This window comes from Hippopotamus amphibius, chromosome 2 (genome assembly GCF_030028045.1).
Source record: "Hippopotamus amphibius kiboko isolate mHipAmp2 chromosome 2, mHipAmp2.hap2, whole genome shotgun sequence".
Lineage (NCBI taxonomy): Eukaryota > Metazoa > Chordata > Mammalia > Artiodactyla > Hippopotamidae > Hippopotamus > Hippopotamus amphibius.
In genome coordinates this window covers 197,750,370-197,773,089 of record NC_080187.1, presented here as the reverse complement: position 1 = coordinate 197,773,089, position 22,720 = coordinate 197,750,370, and the positions used below count along the sequence as shown (strand labels likewise).

The window sequence follows — 22,720 nt, the reverse complement described above, 5'->3', positions numbered from 1 at the left end:
GCCGCACGTGGCTTTATTTATATTGTTTCCTTAGCGGCAGCCTCGCGGCGCAGGGGGCGCCGCGTTTCCGCGCGGCTTCCGCTGTTTGCAGTGGGGGCTTCCCCACGTTTTAGGGCGGGGGAAAGAATAGGTGAACTCAGCGCCCAGGTCAGACCCCTGAGTGCCCCCACTTTCCCGGATCCGGATGGAACCAGGAGGCGACGGGAGGGGTGGAATGGGAAAGAGGAGTGGAAGTTTTGTGGCCCATTTGTGCCCCGGCGGGGAGGGAGAAGGGTCCCGAAGCTGAGAAGGAAGATATCTAAATAGGATTTATTTCTCACAGCTAGGTATTTTGGGGCAGGGCCTGAGGTGTGTACGAATCTGAAGGTCCCTCCGAACTCTAGGTTAGCGTTGCGCAAATTTGGATGAACTAATTTTTCTCTTTTGCCGTGTTGCTTTATCTCCAAAGAGTTAAAAAGTGTAAAGTGGGGGCGGGGGGGCCGTGGGGGAGAGAGAAGAGGTGTTCAGAAGAATGGGTTGTTGTTTTTTATTTACAGGTTACAACCCCCAGACTTGCGTGTGCTGTTTGTTTGTTTGTTTTTCTTCCTGGAGGAGTTAGTTTTCTATTAGCATGAGAAAAGGATCAAAGTCAGATGTGACTCGGAAACACAATGGGCGCCTTCCGGAGTGGTCATCGCTGCGCGGGGCTGTTAGGGTCGCTCGCGTTGCCCTGGGCATCCATCAGGAGAAGTCGGCAGCCAGGGCGTGGGAGCGTGACTAGTGTGTGAGATTTGGAGGACCTGCCTTCATGAGAAACAGAGATCAGTCCCGGGAATTGGTACTCATGAATTCAAGACAATGAGAAGGAAGACGAAATGCCCCCCGCCCCTAAACCCTTAATACTCTACTCGGCCCCGGTCAATATGCAAGACTTCAGCTGACCTTTGCGCTAAATGCAGGAGGTGACAGGGTATTAGTTGGTCATCGGATGCTTTATCCTGGCGGAGACCCGGGACGATGTGTATGTTTAGAATAAAGCCTATCCTCTGCTCTGATAAAAGTGTGTATTGGTTGATTAAGCAATCTCCTATCCCTATTAGACAGTAAGGACCAATTAGTCACGCGTTTTTTTCCAACAGTTGGTAGTTCTAAAAAAAATTGAAATAGAAGTTTCCTAATCCGATCACCCACTGAGTATAAGCAGCAAGAGTTACCAACCTTTCAAAGTCAACCGTTTGTCCTTTAAATACCTACCATACTCTGCAGAAATTAAGTAAATGGGTCTCTTTGAAGGAGAAGAGACAGAGTCCTTGCCGTAAAAGGGCAGATATAAAAGTGCAAACTTGTAATTTGTCACAAAAGATAAACGCACTTCCCAAAGGAGTAGGTGCCAGGGGTTTCAAAAACTCTTCAAGGGACTAGGAAATAAACTTGCTTGTTCACAGAGTTGGAGTTTTGCTAATGATTTCTTGTAAAATTAGACTTTTACGACTTACTCTGTTCAAGATCTTTTTGACAAGCTTGTAAAAGTAGCAAACAGCTTGTGCCCAAGAGTTTTCCTGATGATTTTGAAACTCTAGCAAGGCACTTAAGAACAGAATTCTTAAAAGGGATAAGTTATTGAAATCTTCCTTATGCTTTTAGTGTAAGATGTTGTAAAAAGATCTCTGATGTGTTGAAAAGGTTTGCTGAAACTTAGATTGGTTTATTAAGGTGTTTGTAAGTTAACTAATACGGTTTGTTAAACTTTGTCTCATTACACTCTGAATATGTGTTTTACAATTGTGTGTTAAGAAATGATTTTACACCTATAATTCTGGATATGCCTTTCCCCTCTTTTCCTTGTAGGAGTATGGTGCTTTAGCGAACTGTTTTTTATAAAAGAACCCCAGGATATAACTGTCACAAGAAAGGACCCCGTCGTTTTAGATTGCCAGGCTCATGGAGAAGTTCCTATTAAGGTCACTTGGTTGAAAAATGGAGCAAAAGTATCTGAAAATAAGCGGATGCAGGTTCTGTTCAACGGCTCTTTATACATCAGCCAGGTGGAAGGCAAGCGAGGAGAGCCCTCTGATGAAGGATTTTATCAGTGTTTGGCTGTGAACAAACATGGAGCCATTCTTAGTCAAAAGGCTCATCTTACCTTATCAAGTAAGTGCTTAAGTTCTTGATTGTTTGACGTTTTTCACTGCTACATTTTGATGATTTCTCGATTCATTAACATGCTAAACTGAAAAATCACACAAACATTGAGAATTTTCCTGGAGATAGTAGTTGATACTAACTAAGGCATGAAGAAAAATCTGAGGGAAAAAAATATATATATAAATTCAAATGAGTGAGAACAAAAGTCACATTAGGTTTTAGAACACCAAAACCTGTAGAGGTGGCTTTGTGTAAATTTAAGTGTTTCAAACTATGAAAAGAGTTGGGTGAAAAGTTTGGCCAACACAACAAAAGTTGTTCTAAAACCTCATTTTTGTAAATTAATAATTAAAATTTGAAAATCACAAGCAACTTTTTCTGCTTTGTAGATGGCCCTTAAGTGCTAAATCTTTCCTATAGCCCAGCCTTCCATTTCTCTGACTGCTTTAAGATCACCCATGTTGCTTTTTAATTGAAAGAGAGGGCATTGGTCAGTAACTCTCAAGCCTTTGAAGTATTCCTAGGCTTTTCCTGCTGGGAGAGAAAGAGATTAAGGCCATTTCCATATTATGCCTAATGGACTTAAACCAGATCTGCCCATTTTTTTCCAGTTGTCATAAAGTTTGCTGTCTAATGATTTCCTTTGTATTAACAACCCCATCAGATCAACCATTTGTCCAAGTGACCCACTGCTTGGTGGTTGCCCTGATAACCATTGCGTGTAAACATGGGCCTAGGAGAGTTAGAGAACTGCTTGTTTTTACTGAGGCTTTCCACCTCTTCAGGTGATAAAACATCCAGCATTCACAATTACAAAAAGACAGTGTAAATCTTAAGACAAAACAACACAACTGTATCTTAAAAATAGTTTTACAGGCATCCTAGCTATAAGCTTTTGTTCATCCACAAAAGATAGATTTTGTACCAAACCTACAAATTGATCATTTACGGGATGAACAATAGGAGGAGGCAGCTCTTGAGATAAAGTCATAATCTTTAGGAAATAGTATCTTCAGGGTCTCCACAGTTGAAATTCAGGAAACTGTTTGTTGGAGTTTCCCAGGTGACTTTATTGTAACAGACCATGGTCATATGTATGCGATCCTCATTTTAGTAATTTATTTTATTTGTAGAATAATAGTTAATAGTGGAAAATAAATTGCAAACAAAGATATTTTTGTATTGAATTATGTCAGAAAAGTGGAGGTTTCCAATTCTAGTCCCCCTCCCCCAGAATAGTATAAACCTGAGAGAACGTCTGATAAACTTTTTTTTTTTTGCTGTGATCATTGACCAGTAATCATTTTTTTGTGTTGTTGTTGAGTAATGGTTTCTCAGTACAGTATTGTTTTCAGGATAGTGTGCTTTTTATGCTTATGTCCTGTTCATTTAATTTTTGTCTAATGTAAAACTGTTCTGTAGAGTCGTAATTTTTCTACCATTTTGGTTTTGTGGTATTGTGTTTTCATATCCAGGAACTGTAACTTGTATTACCTCACTAGAGAGGAGAGGGGCAGGATGGAAAGGTGTTGGAGGTGGGGGGACGGGGGAGGCGATAGGCTTTGAAAAATGAAGCATTTGTCATGACCACGTGGTATTTCCAGGACCTCCTTAGAAGCCTGACAATTCTAGGGCACTCAGAAATACTTTGAAAACACACAGAGCTTTCAGGTTTCATAAATAAAGTTTAAAGTTAGTAACAGTGAAACAATGTTAGTATTGGCTTTTTGAAAGCTTTAGATTTTGTATCTTTATAAAAATTATGAATGACAAATATTTTCTTAGATGTGAATCATTTTGAAGGTGAAGTAGTTTTCATGTTTTAAGTATCAAAACCTTTCCAGTTAACCTATGTAGGACATTGCTTTGCTGTTAAATATGAACTGTATTATGTTAGTTATAGGAACACAGTTTTCATATGCACACATTTTTAATTTGGAGGAGGTGCTTTGCTGGAAAATTGCACTCAGTAATAGATATAAAATAAGAAATACATAGTGGGTTTAGATTTTTCTTTAAAATATGGAATTTCTTAGTGATTTGAAATTCACAAAGTTCTGATATCTGAGAAGCAATGTCCAATGACATTATAGGCTCAGATGACTTTATCCTGTATTCAGAGTAAAGATGTTATACATATTAAATAGAAAGAGAATAGGCATTAAGTGGACATTCTGTTTTTGTGGGGTTTTTTTTTTAAAGGTTATTTCTCTCCTAGTTATTGATAGCAGCAGGGTGCAAGTATGTTCTTTTTATTTTCTGGTCAAGGATTTTGTCAGCAAGCATATCTTTTAGTTCTAAAGTATAATAAGTAGTACAGCACCTGGAAATCTAAAACTTTAATCTGTGCAAGTTTTAGATTTTTAACACAGGCAATCAAGTCTTGGTTTCTAAACTTAGGAACTAGAAGTTGAAAGTTGCACTCTAGGCAAGAATTCCATTATTCATGTGTAAATTAGGAATTCACAGGGTTAAAAGGTTAGAAACTGGCCAGGATGAGGTTTACCCTTGTGATAAAGAGCAGATGACCCTCATTCATTGGCCAAAGCTTTCATGTAGCTCTTCTGCAAAGTTAGTTATTGCCACGAATTGTTCTTGAGGAATGCAGAAATTCAAATGTGAACAGGCCTTTCCTTAAGTGTCACTGTGGAGCCTTATCTCCCAGGCACATCAGAGCCGGCTGTGGGGACAAGGTTCCTCCCCAAAGGCCTGGAGGCTTTGCTTTCCTGTTGTTCATCCAAGCACAAAAGAATTTGTCTAACTTAGTTTTTCTTAGGCATCCCATTTTTAAAGGAAAGTATAGGGTTAAAGTAATATTTAGTTTTTCAAAAAAAGTTAATCCTTTTTATTGATAGCCATTTTACTTTTTCATGTAATTAGAATAGAAAGGGGAGCAACGTGGAAGGCTCCTTTCCTAGTTGTATACAATAGTAAGAACAGAAGATTAAACCATTTCCTATAAATTTCAGTAATTTTGACTTTTGGCAGATCAGATGTTCACTTTCATAGGTGCTAAGTCTTCACTATATAAATAATTTAATTTAAATATTTTAAGAGTAAGAAATAATCTATGACATCTTGACATTTCTTGCATTCTAAATGTTGAAATAAGTAAGATAAATTTCGTAGGAAAGCATTAGTGTGGTAAAATGGTCTCATATTTCAACAAGTTTAAATTAAGATAAGAGACATTTGAGAGAAGGCAAGGAGGAGGCGGGCTGTGTTCTGTGATGTGTAAAAGACTGGCGGTAAGCTAGTGATTGAACAGGAAGCTGGTTGTTTATTTCCTTTCCATAAAAGGTGGAAATTGAAGTCTTAAGATAGAGGTGAAGAGAACATAAAGCTGGCTTACATTTGTTGGGTTTTTCAGGACTGTTTACTTGGGTGCAAAATAATTTTTTAAATGAGCATTTGTGGCTGGAAGACCGTAGGAATTATTATAACTTTATGATGGATTTTTCTCCCCAAAATTTGAGATTAGTTTTAGCATCCATAAAATTGTTTGGGGGGGGGGTCTATTTCTGTAATTTTATGTAGCAGTAGCTGTTTCCTTTAAAAGGATGTAGGTTGTTTTCCATGAATAAAATGTTTATCACTTTATTTTAAGTTGAGGAGAAACTTGAGGTTTTTTGGTGAGATTAATGAAAAACTCATTAATTAATGAGGGTGATTCCTATCTTAAAGAGTAATATATAAATTATAGCTCAAAGCTGATCTTAAAATGTGAAGTTAAACTATATTGAAAACATTTAGAGTCATGTTAGGAAGAAAAGAGAATGGGTGGTATATTGAAAAGAGAAAGATAAGGACTATGAGACTGTTAGCCTAGATTTTGAATTTTATTAATGGTGCCGGACCAAAGATGGGCAAGAGTTTGCTTCATGGTCACTTTTTATTGAGATCTGTAGATGCTGTAAAGGACAGTGTGTCTTACCTGTGTGCGTGTTCACGTGAAATCAAGCTGTTAATGGTTACTTGCCCTAACTCAAGAGTGCTAACACAAAAGTCAAAGTTGTTTGATTTTGGAAAAGTAAGACAGACTGAGATATTTAGAGAGGCCAATCTGCCAGCATTGTAGATAAGGTTCAGATGGTGCTTTCTGGGATCCCAGAAAAATCATCTTTATAGAGAAGGGGGTATGGTTCAAAAGTACATGTTTAAATTAAAAATTTACCGGCTTAAAATTGTATAAGTTAAGTCAGGGAAGTAAAAGCACATGTAGTTCTACAGGCTCATTTACAGTGAAACTTGGTGCTTAAAGTCTGTCTACCTGAAAAGTTTATCAGGTACCTGATAATCTCTGGGCAATGGAACCAGTTTTTCCCACTTTGCACTTGATTAGTGAGGATCGTTCCTCATCTTCAGAAACCTGTAACACTATCTCACTGTTTTTCAGAGTTGTTGGATTTTTTATTTTTCAGTGAAGCAGGGTCCACTGAGGGATAGAATTATAATTTGCTTTAAGATGTATAAATGTGTTTGTTTATTTTCTTTCTGTCCAGCTTCTTAATGGAATTTTGAAAGGGCATTTGGTATGGCCCTCTTGTGTCAACTAGCTCTCATTATTCTAAAGAAAGGCCCTCACTCTCAGCACTTGTTTGCCTAGGCATTTGTTGTCATTGCTCCTGAATTTAGCAGCTGGGCCTATTGATGAAGTCCAGAGCGGTCTAAAAGAATAGCAGAAAACAAATCTCTTAATCAGGGTGTTAGGTTGAAGGAATATTTCAATTAATAAATGCGTTTGAGGTTACTTTTTTTGAAAACCCTAATATTCTTGACTACAGTTTTGAGAGATGATTTTTATCTCTCGTAGGCAGAGGTCCTCAGGGTTGATTCAGCTTTTAAACTGGCAATTACCATTAATATGAAAATAATCATGTTAAGACTGGCATTTTGCTGATAATTATAGTTGAATTTTAAAAGCAGCTCTGATTATTGATATGTTTTAAGAGAAATTCTAAAAATTGTACCCCAAATTAAGTTTTTTCTGTCAGGGCTATTTTATTATTTTTTTATTTTTTAAAAATATTTATTTCTTTGGTTGCTCCGGGTCTTCATCGCAGCGAATGGGATTTTCGTTGTGGTATGCGGGATCTTTAGTCGTGGCGTGCGGGATCTAGTTCCTTGACCAGGGATAGAATCTGGGCCCGGGTCTTAACCACTGGACCACCAGGGAAATCCCAGTCAGGGCTATTTTAGTATTTCTGAGAGTTTGTAGTGTTCAGACTCTTTATTAAAACATTTTTAAAACTCATCATTTGGTGAAAATCATGGTAAATGAGAGGAAAAAGAAGATACGGTTGTAATCATTGAAGCAGTATTGAAAGTTATCCTAACATGGTAATCTGCACAGAGCAAGTTCACAGTCAACAGTTGACAATAGTGATGTACAAAAAAGGTAAAAATGTACCAAATTACCTTTAGTGGCTATAATTCTGAAGCAAGTGAACCGCTTTAGGGATATGTATTGCAGAGGATAAAGGCGTCATCCTCACAAAGGTCTCTGACACTAATCTGACAAATACTTTCCTGACTTTTACATTCCTTGTTTTTTTTTTTTTTCCTTTTTCTTTTTTTTAACCTCTGGTTCTCAGAAACTGGTTTTGATGAGCTTTAAAAGCCAAATTCTTATAGACTGAGCAGAAGGCATGAATTTCAAATGTTTGGGGTTTTTTGTTGTTTTTAGTTTCTCAAGGGTTTGCCTTTTTCTTGTGTTATATATACATGTATTTCATAACTTTAGCTTTTGTAGTGGCTAGATTAATCAAGTAACTATTGGAGAATGTAATCATTGTTCAGGGTCCTGGTTTCAAATTTGTATCCTCATTGGATTTAGTTCTTAGGACTGATGGAAAGAAAATTTTCTTTGAAATGTTTGCTTTATGAAACTGTAGTAAATCCCTGTTTAGAAGTGTGACAGTTTTTTTTTTAATGATATTGCTTTATATAGACTACTTTCTCTAAATAAATCATTCCTTTGGGATAACCCTCCAAAATGGACTTTTTATTGTTTTGTAGTCTTTTTAGTACTACTCAGAATAGATCTTACACTCCACCAACATTTACCAAATAAATAAATAAGTAAATAAAAATTTTTGAGCTGTGGATTACATTTTTCAGCCTTGGTGCAATTGACATTTAGGGCTAGAAAATTCTTCACTGCAGAGGCTGACCTGTGAAGTATGGGATATGTAGCAGCGTCCCTGGCCTCTACACACCAGATGCTGATAGCACCCCTTCCTAGTTGTGATGACAAAAGAATGTGTTGGGAGGCAAAATCACCCCTGGTTGAGAACCACTGATGTTTCTGAAAGTAGTGGAAAACTTCTTTCCAGGTGATACTGGGCCATTAGTTATTTTAACTGTTTCCTATCTTAACTTGATATTCAACTTTTTTTTTTTTTTTTGGTGTTAGCAATGTTAAATTTATTGATTGGAGAACTACTTACTATTTTTTTAAAATTTATTTTATTTATTTATTTCTTGGCTGCATTGGGTCTTTGTTGCCAGGAGCAGACCTTCTCTAGTTGTAGTGAGTGAGTGCTACTTTTGTTTCAGTGTGCAGGCTTCTCATTGCAGTGGCTTCTCTTGTTGTGGAGCACGGGCTCCGGGCATGCAGGCTTCAGTAGTTGTGGCACATGGGCTCAGTAGTTGTGGCTCGCAGGCTCCAGAGCACAGGCTCATCAGTTGTGGCTCACAGGCTTCGTTGCTCCTTGGCACGTGGGGTCTTCCTACACCAGGGATCGAACCTGTGTCCCCTGCGTTAGCAGGAGGATTTTTAACCACTGCACCACCAGGGAAGTCCCTACGTACTATTTTTAAGTATTGTCAAGGAAGCTTGATAAAGAAATATGTTTGGGTTGTTGTTTGTCTAATTTGGAGTGATGCCTTTCTATCCCTTCTCACACATAGTGTGTTGAAAACTGCTATTAAGAGTTTACCCTTATGTAGGTTCATTCATTTTGATTTCAGTATTTTAGATCTTTTCTTGGGGATATCTAGTCTAAGATAAATGCAAATTTCATTTAACCATATTTGTGTAGCACCTTTTTTTTTCTTGATGTGTTGGACACCATAGTTGAAGAAATATGGGAAATCTCCATGTGTGGTAAATGTTAGAGAACATCTTTTGTGTTGCTCTGCATGGTGAGAAGTAAAACTGTGTGAGATTAACAGCCAAGAGAATAACATTTGTTGTGTGGTAGGTGGTTTATTGGGTGAATGGTTAACAGAAATCTTTTCAGCTAATTCAGTGATACCATAGACTTACTTTGGGCAGAAGCAATTTAACTTCCTGCAGATAATGATGTAAAGATGGTAGCATCTTGCAAGGGCATCAAGGGGTGACTAAAGGGAAAAAAAGAGTCAGACACTGTAGTATGTTAACTAGTACATAGAAAGTCACAGGCAAATTGAGTGGCTATTATTGAAATATTTGTTTTAGATTACTTAGTAGTAGTGGGCGCGGACTTCATAGTTTTTCCCTTTCCCAGAATATCACTCTTTGTGCTTCCGTTTTTGGTTAAGCTGTTTATGCTAGTAAAAGTTAGGATTGTTGCTACATGGAGTTAGTCGCCTATAGAGGCCACTAGTCACTGGTGGTTCAAGTGGGCAAGCTGTGATAGATGAAGGAGGAAGCAGAATATTTTAATGAGTGACTCTAGTGCTGAGCAAGTCTGGCTAAATGTTTTTGGCACCGTGTGTTCTCTGCCAAAAAAGTATTTGGAGTAGAACAAATTATCAGTTAGTTCAAAATAGAGGAGAAGAATGCACACTTTCATTATATTTGAGGAAAACTGTGTTTGGATCAAAACAGAATTTTAATGTTCTTGAGTTCTTATTTTCTTGTCCTTGTAGTCATTTCATAAGGAAATTATGAAGTTGATGATTTCCAATAGCTGGTAGATACTCTTAGTGCTGCTGTATTTTTTACTAAGTGGCTGGGAGGGGTGTGGTGGGAAAGCAGAAAAAAATCACAAAAGCAGAAGAGCCAGGCATTAATGCCTTCTCTGTTGTTGGTGACTTACATGACTTTAGACAGACCACTTCATCGTTCTGATCCTTGTCAGATCCTGGACAGATACTTGTCTTATCTGTAAAGATAGGTACCTGGGGGGAGAAGGGAGGAGGGATGGATATTGAGCAACACAGTGCCCTTAGTTTTGTAATTCTGTTATTGTAATTCTAAGTAAATGGCCAATAAATTATATTTTTTAAAGTTGAGTCCAGTTACATTGCAAGAGAACCATTTAAGTCATTGAGAAAAAGATAAAATTATTTATTTAATTAAAATTAAAATAGCTTGACAGTTACTTAATTTGATACTTTTAAGAATTCATACTCTTGCCATGGACCTTAAGAAGAGCTGCTTTTGGAGGAGACAGGGAGGCCTTGGACCAATACTGATAATTTGAACTAGTACTATTTTTAGGAGTCTAGAAAAATAAATTACTTTGGGAATGGACAGTTCAGAATAGTGGGTGCTGCTTTGAAGGTTGACATAGTGTAGGAGAGGTATAACTTTACAAGTATGTATCTGGTTCTACTAATAATTAATAGTGTATTCTAATGTTTATTGACTTGGTGTTTAAAAAATAGTGCTGATTTCATCTTGAGAGTTTTGCTAATGTTATTAGTGTTTTAATAGAAATAGATTATATTGGCTTCCCACTATGACCACCAATTCCTGTTAAGAGTGAGAAGGTTTAATTTTTCCCCCAGCTTTCAGACTGAATTAGCTTGAGTCCCTCTGATTGGATTTGAAGTAATTTTGATTAAAGTATTGACCTCACACTGGACACATAATAAGAAAAAAATGCTTTGATGTTGGTATTGCATTTTGGTATTTCTTTTTAAAAGGGAGATCACAAATTTTCTTAAATGATTTTATCAGCTAAATGTGTTCACTGTTTTCTTAATAAAAAGAATTCACTGTTTATATGTTTAAGAAAGCCATATTTTCATGCTCTGACCTAGTAGTACTTTTAAAATAATTTCAGTAAAGCAATACCAAAAGTTTCACCAAGGATTATTAATGTTATCCCAGTGATGGAATATGATTTCTTCAAAGCTTGTAAGTATTTTACCTGGATGATTTACCACATTTTTAGAAATCTTTGATAACTAATACTTGAAAGTATACAGACAGGAAAGGGAGCCCTCTTGCACTGTTGGTGGGAGTGTAAATTGATACAGCCACTATGGAAAACAGTATGGAGGTTCCTTAAAAAACTAAAAATGGAATTACCATATGACACAGCAATCCCACTACTGGGCATATACCCAGAGAACACCATAATTCAAAAATATATATGCACCCCAATGTTCATTGCAGCACTGTTTACAAATAGCCAGGTCATGGAAGCAACCTAAATGTCCATCAACAGAGGAATGGATAAAGAAGATGTGGTACATATATACAATGGGAAAAAGGAACAAAAATGGGACATTTGTAGAGACATGGGTGGACCTAGAGGCTGTCATACAGAGTGAAGTGAGTCAGAAAGAGAAAAACAAATATCATATATTAACGCCATATATGCGGAATCTAGAAAAATGGTACAGATGAGCTGATTTGCAAGGCAGAAATAGAGACACAGATGTAGAGAACAAACATATGGACACCAAGTGGGGAAAGTGGTGGGGGTGGCGTGGGGAGGTGGGATGAATTGGGAGATTGGGATTGCCATAAATACATTACTAATAAGAAAAAAAAATCAAATTGTACACTTTAAATATATGCAGTTTATTGTATGCTAATTGTATCTTAATAAAAGTTCTTGAAAAAAAAAAAAGTATATAGACAGAAGAAACTTTGTGAAATTTAAGTTTAATTTTCAGTCTACCAGATGTCAACTTGGAAGCTCTGATATTTAGGGAGAAAATTTTACGGCTTAGCAAATGGTACAATGAGAAATTATAAGTGGATCCACAGTTGGTCAGTAGAAAAGTGATCATTTTCTTACCATACTAGAATCAACTCCACCATTGTTTTTATTTTTTTACTTGAGGTATAGTTAATGTACAGTATTATATGTTACAGGTGTACAGCATGGTGATTCACAGATTTTAAAGGTTATACTTCATTTATAGTTATTATAAAATATTGGCTATATTCCCTGTGTTTACAATATATCCTTGTAGCTTATTTATTTTATACTTAGTAGCTTGTACCTCTTAATCCCTTACCTTATTTTACCACTCCCCACTTCCTTCTCCCCACTGGTAAACACTAGTTTTCTATATCTGTAAGACTGTTTCTTTTTGTTATATTTACTAGTTTGTTGTAGTTTTTAGATTCCCCATGTAAGTGATATCATACAGTATTTGTCTTTCCCTGTCTGCCTTATTTCACTTAGTATAATATCCTCCAAGTTCATCTATGTTGTTGCAAATGGCAAAATTTTGTTCTTTTTTTTGTGGATGAGTAGAATTCCATTGTGTGTATGTATACCACATATCCTTTATCTGTTCATCTGTTGACAGACACTTAGGTTGCCTCTGTATCTTGGCTGTTGTAAATAAGGCTGCTATGAACGTAGGGTGCATGTATCTTTTTGAATTAGTGGGAGTTTGTTTGTTTTGGGTTTTTTTGTTTGTTTTTTGTTTTGATACATATACTAACCACTGGAATTGCTAGGTCTGTTGGTAGTTACGTTTTTAGTTTTTGAGAAACCTCCATACTGTTCTCCACAGTGGCTGCACCAGTTTACATTCCCACCAGCAGTGTACAAGGAAGGGTTCCCTTTTCTCCACGTCGTCACCAATGTTGTTATTTTTGTTCTTTTAGATGATGGCCATTCTGACAGGTGTGTCGTGATAGCTCATTGGGTTTTTAATTTGCATTTCTCTGATGATCAACAATACTGAGCATCTTTTCATGTGCCTGTTAGCCATCTGTATGCCTTCTTTCGAAAAATGCCTATTCAAGTCTGTTGCCAATTTTTTAATCAGGTTGTTTGTTTTTTTGATATTAAGTTGTATGAGTTATTTATGTATGTTGGATATTAATCCCTTATTGGTCATAGCTTTTGTAAATACTTTCTCTAATTCAGTTGGTTGTCTTTTCATTTTGTCCATGGTTTCCTTTGCTGCTCAAAAGCTTTTAAGTTTAATTAGGTCCCATTTGTTTATTTTTGCTTTTATTTCCTTTGCTTTAGGAGACAGGTCCAAAAAAACATTGCTACAATTTATGTCAGAATGTTCTGCCTATGTTCTCTTCTAGGAGTTTTATGGTTTCCACTCTAACATTCTTTATGAGAACAGAAAGAAAGTGACTAATCAAAGTTTTCTCCTGTTAGACAACTTTTGAAAGGGGATGAAATTTTTAGAAAATAAAATAAAAGACAAAGAAAATACATTATTATTTTCCACTGATCTCCAAACTTTTAAACACTTGTTTAGATACTGCCTGTGAATATTTTGAAGAGAGAAACTTAAGAGTTCATGAAACTTATCTTGTAGTCAGTAGAGAGTCCTTGCTTCCAAATTTGACTTGCATTATCATTCTGCCTTTCTCTAGCATGAATATAGACAATTAGTAGTCTTAGAAATTTCTATTTTACAAATAATAAATATGAGGCTGGAAGGAGAAAACTGCCTTCTCCAAGGGCACAGCTACTAGATCTGGGACCAGAACTCAGGTTTGCTAATTCTAGTCATGAATTTGCAATGTTTAAAGATTTTCTCTTGTGTGTTGTGTGGAAGTATCTTACTATATTCAAATATATCTCATCAGATCCAGAATATAGAAAAGTGAATGGGAATGGAACTGACCCTGAGGTTGAAGATACATCTTAAATTTCTTAATATTTGTGTAAAAACATTTTATCATTGTGCAACTTACCCTTTAGTGTACTTGTATAAGGTTTTGTTTTTGTTGTTGGTGTAGTGAATAGGTGATTTTGAAATAGAATCACTAACGTGTTTATATTTTTATCAGTCCTTTAACACTTCATGGAACTTCTTTTCTTGTGGGTAATTTCAGTGTAGGGAGATCGAGCTCTTGTCCTTTTAGAGGCTCAGCGTTTGTTGATATATCTGTCCAAATGGAAGTTTGATCTAAAGCAGTGATTTTCAGTGTGTCTTTGAAGAACGTCCAATGGAGTGAGACTCTTGTAATCAACAGATTCATTTTTTTTAATGAAAACTACTTTTTATTTAGTTATTTATTTATTGGCCGCGCCACACAGTTTGTGGGATCTTAGTTCCCCAACCAGGGATCAAACTCAGGCCCTCAGCAATGAAAGTGCAAAGTTGTAACCAGTGGGCCACCATGGAACTCCCCAAAAGATTGAGTTTTAGATAAATGATTGAATGTATGTCATTAGTATCTCTTGTAGGAAGAGGGACATAGTGACAGCCTATATCTAGCATTGAAATAGTTTTTATAATAACAGTTTTATTGAGATAGAATTCGCATACCACAAAATTCACCCTCACATAGTACATAGGTCAGTAGGTTTTGTGCATCTGTCACCACTATCTAATTCTAGATTGTATCCATCACCCAAGAAAGAAACACTACACCTCCAAATTATCCCCTCCCCTATTCCCCGGAACCACTAGTCCAGTTCCTGTTTCTGTAGAGCTGCCTTTTCTGGATATATTATAAAAATGGAATCGTACAATATGTGGACTTTTGTGTCTGGCTTCTTTCACTTAGCATAATAATTTCAGTGTTGCTCCATGTTTTAGCATGTGTCAGTACTTCATTCCTTTTTTGGGGCTGAATAAGGTTCTGTTTTGTGGTATACTGTATTTTATTTATCTAGTCATCTGTTGATGGACACTTGGATTGTTTTCATCTTTATCCTATTCTGAATAATTCTACAGTGAACATCAGCACATAAGTATTTGTTTGAGTCCCTCTTTTCAATTCTTTTGGGCATACACCTAGCAGTGGAATTCTATATTTAATGTTTTGAGGAGACACCAAACATCTTTTCATGTGCTTATTGGCCATTTGTGTATTTTCTTTGGAGAAATATCTATTCAAGTTCTTTGCCCATTTTAAAAAATTGGGTTGTTGATCTTTTTGTTGTTGAGTTGTAGGAGTTCTTTCTATATTCTAGACATTAAGCCCTTATAAATTATATGATTTACAAATATTTTCTCCAATTCTCTATTTTTGTCATTTTACTTTCTTGATAATATCCTTTGATGCACAAAAGTTTTTAATTTTGATGAGATCCAGTTGATTTTTTATTTTGTTGCTTGTGCTTTTCATATTATATCTAAGAATTAATTGCCACATCCAGTGATAGGAGTCCAACTTCACACTTTCGCACATGGAAATCCAATTGTCCCAGCATCACTTGTGAGGAGACTGTTGATTCCCCATTGAATGAACTTGGCATCCTTGTTGAAATCAATTTGCCATAGTTATGTAGGATTTGTTTCTAAACTCTCAGTTCTATTCCATTGGCTTATATGCCTGCCTTTATGCCAGTACCGTGCTATTTTGATTATTGTAGCTTTGTGGTAAGTTTTTAAACCAGGAAATGTGAGTCATCCAATTTTGTTCTTCTTTCCTAAGACTGTTTTGGCTTTTCATGGCTCTTTGCAATTCCATATGAATTTTAGGATTGGCTTTTCTATTTCTACATAAAAGAATGTGGAGTTTTGATATGAATTGCATTAAATCTGTAGATTGCTTTGGGTAGTATTGATATCTTAACAATATTAAGTCTTCTAATTCATGAACAGTGTATCTTTCTGTTTATTTAGGTCTTTATTTTCTTACAGCAATATTTTACAGTTTTTGGTGTACAAATATTTCATCTTTTTGGTGAAATTTATTTCTCAGTATTTTATTCTTTTAGATACTGTTGTAAGTGGAATAGTTTATCATGGGTGTATATACACACTGTGGCTTTATATGTGTCAATCTTGTACCCTGAAATTCTTCTGAATTCATTTGTTAGCTTTAGTAGCTTTCTTACACTTTCTTTGGAATGATACACACACACACACACACACAATCATGTCATCTGTGAATGATAAAGTTTTATTTATTTTTCTCCATTGGATGCCTTTTATATCTTTTTATTATCTAAGTGCTCTGGCTAGAACTTATATGTTGAATAACCTCTGCTTCCAGTTCTCAAAGCAGAAATATGGCTATTATTACTGCAAGGTCTGCAGCATATGGTGGGAAATGTGTGGTATCTACAGGGTATTAACAAGGTTTACTTCAAGCAGAACTTGTCAGACGCCTTATAACCCTTACCAACTGGAGAATATCACCTATCAGGTAAATCAGATGTTCACATTTTGTGTCTGAATTGGGTGACTGTAGAGAGTTTTAGTGTAGTTTTTTTATTGTATTTTCTAAAAGAGGCTGCGTTCCTAGTGACCTTAGGTTTTGATTGCTTTTTAGTAGGAGTTGTAGAATTAATACTCAACTAGGAAATGGGACCTCAGTGAATGTTTCCTTCTGTCTTTGCAAATCTTGGTCTTGTTAACCTCTTTTGAAACTTACCTCACATACATTATGAAAGAATATTTTCTTTACCTGCTATTCAGAGTCTACTATAAAAAAAAGCAAACTGAAAAATGGAATACTTTTCTACCAAAAATATATGTGCGCGTGTGTGTGTATGAAAAGCTTTCTGTCTTTCACCATTGAGTGTGATGTTAGCTGTGGGTTTTTCACAAATGCCATTTATCATGTTGAGGAAATTCCCTTATACTCCTAGTTTTCTGAATGTTTTTTCACGAAAAGTTGGATTTTTTTCACATGCCTTTTTTTTTTCAGTTGAGATCATTTAGTTTTTTTCCTATGTTCTGTTAATGTTGTATATTACACGGATTAATTTTCTTCTGTTGAACCACTTTTGCATTAGGATAAATCCTACTTGGTCAGTACAGTCCTTTTAATATGATGTTGAATTCAATTTTCTAGTACTTTGTTGAGATTCTGCATCTAGTATTCATAAGGATATTGGTCTATAATTTTCTTTTCTTGTGATGTCTCCTGGCTTTGATATTAAAGTTGGCCTCATAGAACGAGTTATGAAGTATTCTTTTCTATGTTTTGGAAGAATTTGGGAAGGATTGGAATTTATTTTAATTTAAATATCTGGAGAATTCACCAACGAAGGCATCTGCTTCTGGACTTTTATTTGTTGAGAGGTTTTTATTACTGATTCAGTCTCTTTGTTTAGTGTCTGTTGTGATTTTCAATCTCTTTTTGAGTCATTTAGATAAATTGTATGTTTTGGGAATTTGTCCATTTCATCTAAGTTACCTAATCTGTTGGTGTATAGTTGTTTATAGTATTCTCTTATAATCTTTTTTTTTTTTTTCAGGAAAAAAAATTTAATGCTTTCTTTTTATGATCATTTCAAGAAAAACTTGCTCCCCATTGCCACTTCTGTTGAACATTTTACTAGAAGTCCTAAGCAGCACAATAAGGCATCAAAAGTAAATTAAAAGTAAAATAATTAGAAATAAGGAAACAAAGTCATCACTGTTCAAAGTTAATATTATTATCTAAGTAACAAGGCAAATGAATGCACAGATAAATTTCTTATACTCTTTAAAAAGAATTTTTTTTGTGAGGTCAATAATAATGCCCCTACTTTCATTTCTTATTTTGGTTATGTCCTCTCTCTGTTTTTTTCTTTGTCAGTCTAACTAAAGATTTGTCAATTCTGTTCATTTTTTCAAAGAACCAGTTTTTGGCTCCAGTGTGTGTGTGTGTGTGTGTGTGTGTGTGTGTGTGTGTGTGTGTGTGTGTGTGTGTGTGTGTGTGTGTGAATATATATTTTTTGCTATTCTCTATTTCATTGATCTCCACTTCAATCTTTATTATTTTCCTCTTCATGTTAGCTTAGATTTCGTATTTATTTCTTTTCCTATTTCCTCAAGATACAGTTTAGGTTATTATTTTGAGATCTTCTTTTTTAATGTACACATTTCCAGGTACATATCTCCCTCTGAGCACTGCTTTCACCAAAACTCCGTAAGTTTTGGTATTTTTATTTTCATTTGTCTCAAAATATTTTCTAATTTTTATTTTGGTGATTTCTTCCTTGACCCATTGGTTAAGCGTGTGTTATTTAATTTCCACACATGTGTTTTCCAGTTTTCCTTCTGTGCTTTTACTCCTAGTTTCATTCCATTGTGATTGGAGAAAATATTTTGTATAAACTTAATACTTAAAAATGTATTGAGACTTGTTCTGTGGCCCAACATGTGGTCTACCTGGAGAATGTTCCATGTATACTTGGGGAAAATGTATGTTCTGCTCTTGTTGGATAGAGTGACTTCATATGTCTCATTAGGTCTAGTTGGTTTATAGTGTTCCTTAAATCCTCTATTTCTCTATTGAGCTTCTGTCTGGATGTTCTGTCCATTATTGAGTGTCTTATATTTAAGTCTCTATTATTGTAGAACTATCTATTTCTCCCTTTAGTTTTGTCAGTGTTTGCTTCATATATTTTGGGACTCTGTTGCTTGGTGCACATATGTTTATAATTGTATTTTCTTGATGAATTGACCTGTTTAGTTGTATATAATGTCCTCCCTTGTCTCTTGTAATAGTTTTTGACTTAAAGTCTATTTTGTCTGATACTAGTATAGCCCCTCAGCCCTCTTTTAGTTACTATTTGCATGGAATAACTTTCCCCATTCTTTCACTTTCAACCTGCTTGTTTCTTTGAATATAAAATAACTCTCTTGAAGATAGCATGTAGTTAATCATTTTTTTTGGGGGGGGTACACCAGGTTCAATCATCTGTTTTTATACACATATCCCCGTATTCCCTCCCTTCCTTGACTCCCCCACCTCGAGTCCCCCCCACCCTCCCCGCCCCAGTCCTCTAAGGCATCTTCCATCTTCGAGTTGGACTCCCTTTGTTATACAACAACTTCCCACTGACTATTTTACAGTTGGTAGTATATATATGTCTGTGCTACTCTCTCTCTTTGTCTCAGTTTCCCCTTCACCCCCGCCCCCTCCCATACCTCGAGTTCTCCAGTCCATTCTCTGTATCTGCATCCTTGTTCTTGTCACTGAGTTCATCAGTACCATTTTTAGATTCTGTATATGTGAGTTAGCATATAATATTTGTCCTTCTCTTTCTGACTTACTTCACTCTGTATGACAGATTGTAGTTCTATCCACCTCATTACATATAGCTCCATCTCATCCCTTTTTATAGCTGAGTAATATTCCATTGTATATATATGCCACATCTTCTGTATCCATTCATTTGTTGATGGGCATTTCGGTTGCTTCCATGTCCTGGCTATTGTAAATAGTGCTGCAATAAACATGATGGTACAAGTTTCTTTTGGGATTATGGTTTTCTTTGGGTATATGCCCAGGAGTGGGATTACTGGATCATATGGTAGTTCTATTTGTAGTTTTTTAAGGAACCTCCAAATTGTTTTCCATAGGGGCTGTACCAACTTACAGTCCCACCAACAGTGCAGGAGAGTTCCCTTTTCTCCACACCCTCTCCAACATTTGTTGTTTCCAGATTTTGTGATGATGGCCATTCTGATCGGTGTGAGATGATATCTCATTGTGGCTTTGACTTGCATTTCTCTGATGATTAGTGATGTTGAGCATCTTTTCATGTGTTTGTTGGCCATCTGTATGTCTTCTTTGGAGAAATGTCTATTTAGGTCTTCTGCCCATTTGTGGATTGGGTTATTTGCTTTTTTGGTATTAAGCTTCGTGAGCAGCTTGTATATTTTGGAGGTTAATCCTTTGTCCGTTGTTTCATAGGCAATTATTTTTTCCCACTCTGAGGGTTGCCTTTTAGTCTTGTTTATGGTTTCTTTCACTGTGCAAAAGCTTTTAAGTTTCATGAGGTCCCATTTGTTTATTCTCGATTTTATTTCCCTGATTCTAGGAGGTGGGTCAAAAAGGATCTTGCTTTGATGTATGTCATAGAGTGTTCTGCCTATGTTTTCCTCTAGGAGTTTGATAGTGTCTGGCCTTACATGTAGGTCTTTCATCCATTTGGAGTTTATTTTTGTGTATGATGTTAGGAAGTGTTCTAATTTCATTCTTTTACATGTTGCTGTACAATTTTCCCAGCACCACTTATTGAAGAGGCTGTCTTCTTTCCATTGTATATTTGTGCCTCCTTTGTCAAAGATAAGGTGCCCATATGTGTTAGGGCTTACTTCTGAGTTCTCTATTCTATTCCATTGATCTTCCTTTCTATTTTTGTGCCAGTACCATACTGTGTTGATCACTATGGCCTTGTAGTATAGTTTGAAGTCAGGAAGCCTGATTCCACCAACTCCATTTTTCCTTCTCAAGATTGCTTTGGCTATTCGGGGTCTTTTGCATTTCCATACAAATCATAAGATTTCTTGCTCTAGTTCTGTGAAAAATGCCATTGGTAATTTGATCGGGATTTAGTTAATCATTTTTTAATCCATTACACCAAACTCTGCCTTTTGGTGGAAAGTTTAATCCACTTTTATTTAATATAATTACTGATAAAGAAGGATTTCTGCCATTTTGGTATTATTTTTTGTCTTGTATGTGTTTTTTTTTTTTTTTGGTCCCTCATTTTCTCCACTACTGTATTCTTTTGTGTTTAGTTGATTTTTTTTGTGGTGAACCATTTTGACTCCCTTCTCATTTTCTTTTGTGTATATATTTTAGATATTTCTTTGTGGTTGCCATACGGATTATATTTAACATTCTAAGTTGATAGTGATCCAGTTTGAATTGATACCAACCTAACTTTAGTAGCATGCAAAACTCTGCTCCTATGCAGCTCAGTCTCTCCTTTTATGTTATTGTGATATGTTAGATCTTTCTGTGGTATGTGCCCAGTAATATAGATTTATAATTACTTTTATGCTTTTGTCTTTTAAATTATATAGGAAATAAAAAGTGGAGGTACAAACCAAAAATACATTAATTCTGACTTTTTGTATTTTCCTATTTAGTTACATTTACTGGAGATCTTTATTTCTTCCTGTGGCTTTGAGTTACTTTTCATTTCAACATGAAGAATGTCCTTCAGCATTTCTTGTAGGGCCAGTCTAGTGGCAGTGAGCTTCCTTAGCTTTTGTTTATCTAGAAATGTTTTAATTTCTGCCTCATTTCAGAAGGACAGTTTTATTGGATATACAGTCTTGGTTTGCAGTTTTTTCTGTCACTTTAACTATGTCATTCCACTGTCTTCTGACCTCCATCATCTCTGAGGAGAAATTAACTGTGAATTTTATTGAGGAATGATAAGTACATGACAAGTCTCTTCTTTCTTGCTGTTTTTAAGATTTTCTGTTTGCCTTTGTCTTACAGCAGTTTGATTGTAAATATATTTATATGCATATCTCTCTTAAATCAACCTCTTGGAGTTCATAGAACTTCTTCGGTTTTCATCAGATTTGGAAAGTTTTCAGCCATTATTTCCTCAAATATTCTTTGTTTCCCATTCTCTCTTTCTTCTCCTTCTGGACTCCCACAGTGCATATGATGATCTGTTCAGTGGTGTCCCACGTGTCCCTTATGTTCTGTTCACCAGTGTTGGTTTTTGCAAATCATTATATTCTTCCCTTACGGCTTTTATTTTTGTCTTTTCTTTCAAGTTTTTAAACATTTTAAATTCTTATCTTACAATTTTCTTCAACTTTACAGTTATATCAAGTTTTTGAGGTTCCAGACTCCTCATTTTGTATGTCTGGTGATTTTCCTTAGGGCAGTTTCCTTATGTGACTTGTAATCTTCTGTTATGAGCTCATCTTCACTAAGGCTTAATATATCCTATATTATGGAAGTGTTTGCTTTCTATTTGGTGCCCCACAATTTCACTGGTCATGGACCAATTTGGGAATATTCTTGGCTGCTCTACATTATTTGTATAATTTTATATTCTACAGTGGTGTGTGGTAAAGGCTAGGGGTTTATGTTTATTATGGGAAACATTTCTTCTCATCTAGGATAAAGCCTCCTTGTTGCTAATCTTACTGGTGGGTGAGTTTTTCTACTGACTGTTTCTTCAGGTGCTTCTGGGATTTCAGCCTCAGGTCTCAGTTAACTATGTTGTGATGAAACAAAACCACTTCCTCTTCCTAGAAGCTTCCAGTGCCATAGCCACCTGTTGACCATCATGGCATCAGGCCAAAGTTTACCATTTTGTCCTCGCCCTTAAAATTTTGTTAATGGTGGTGATGTTGTTTTGAATATGTTCTGTACAGCATTTCTATGTGGTTTTAGTGGGAGAGAGCATCTGTAATTACTCAGTCTACTGTTTTGTAGGAAATGAAAAGGATGGAGTCTTGAAGAATCTCTTCCTACCTCAGAAACTACACACCTGATCTTTGAGGACTTAATTCCTAACTTCTTAACTTCACGCCTCTGTATATTCCTAACTCTCTTCTCTCTTTTTCAGCATCCCTCACAACTACATTTCTGTCTTTCTTCATTGTTTCAGCCCAGTCTCAGTTAATGGGATTTTTCGGTGACCTTGACTTATACTCCCTTCCACTGCCAGAGCACCCAAGAAAATGCTGAGCACATTGTAGACACTAAAGCACTTAACTGGCTTGTTGAGAATTGTGCATTTAGGCTTATTTCTGACTTGGCATTGTCATTCATTGCTTCAACAAATATTGA

General features: G+C 35.9%; 1 protein-coding gene across 1 annotated transcript in view; it reads left to right on the top strand.

Moving 5' to 3' along the window:
• Window positions 1-22,720, top strand: part of PRTG (protogenin) — a 123,627-nt gene that overhangs the window by 483 nt on the left and 100,424 nt on the right. Inside the window, exon 2 of the mRNA XM_057722400.1 lies at window positions 1,828-2,130. Coding sequence (XP_057578383.1) covers window positions 1,828-2,130 — 303 coding nt within the window. The remainder of the gene's footprint in view (window positions 1-1,827; window positions 2,131-22,720) is intronic.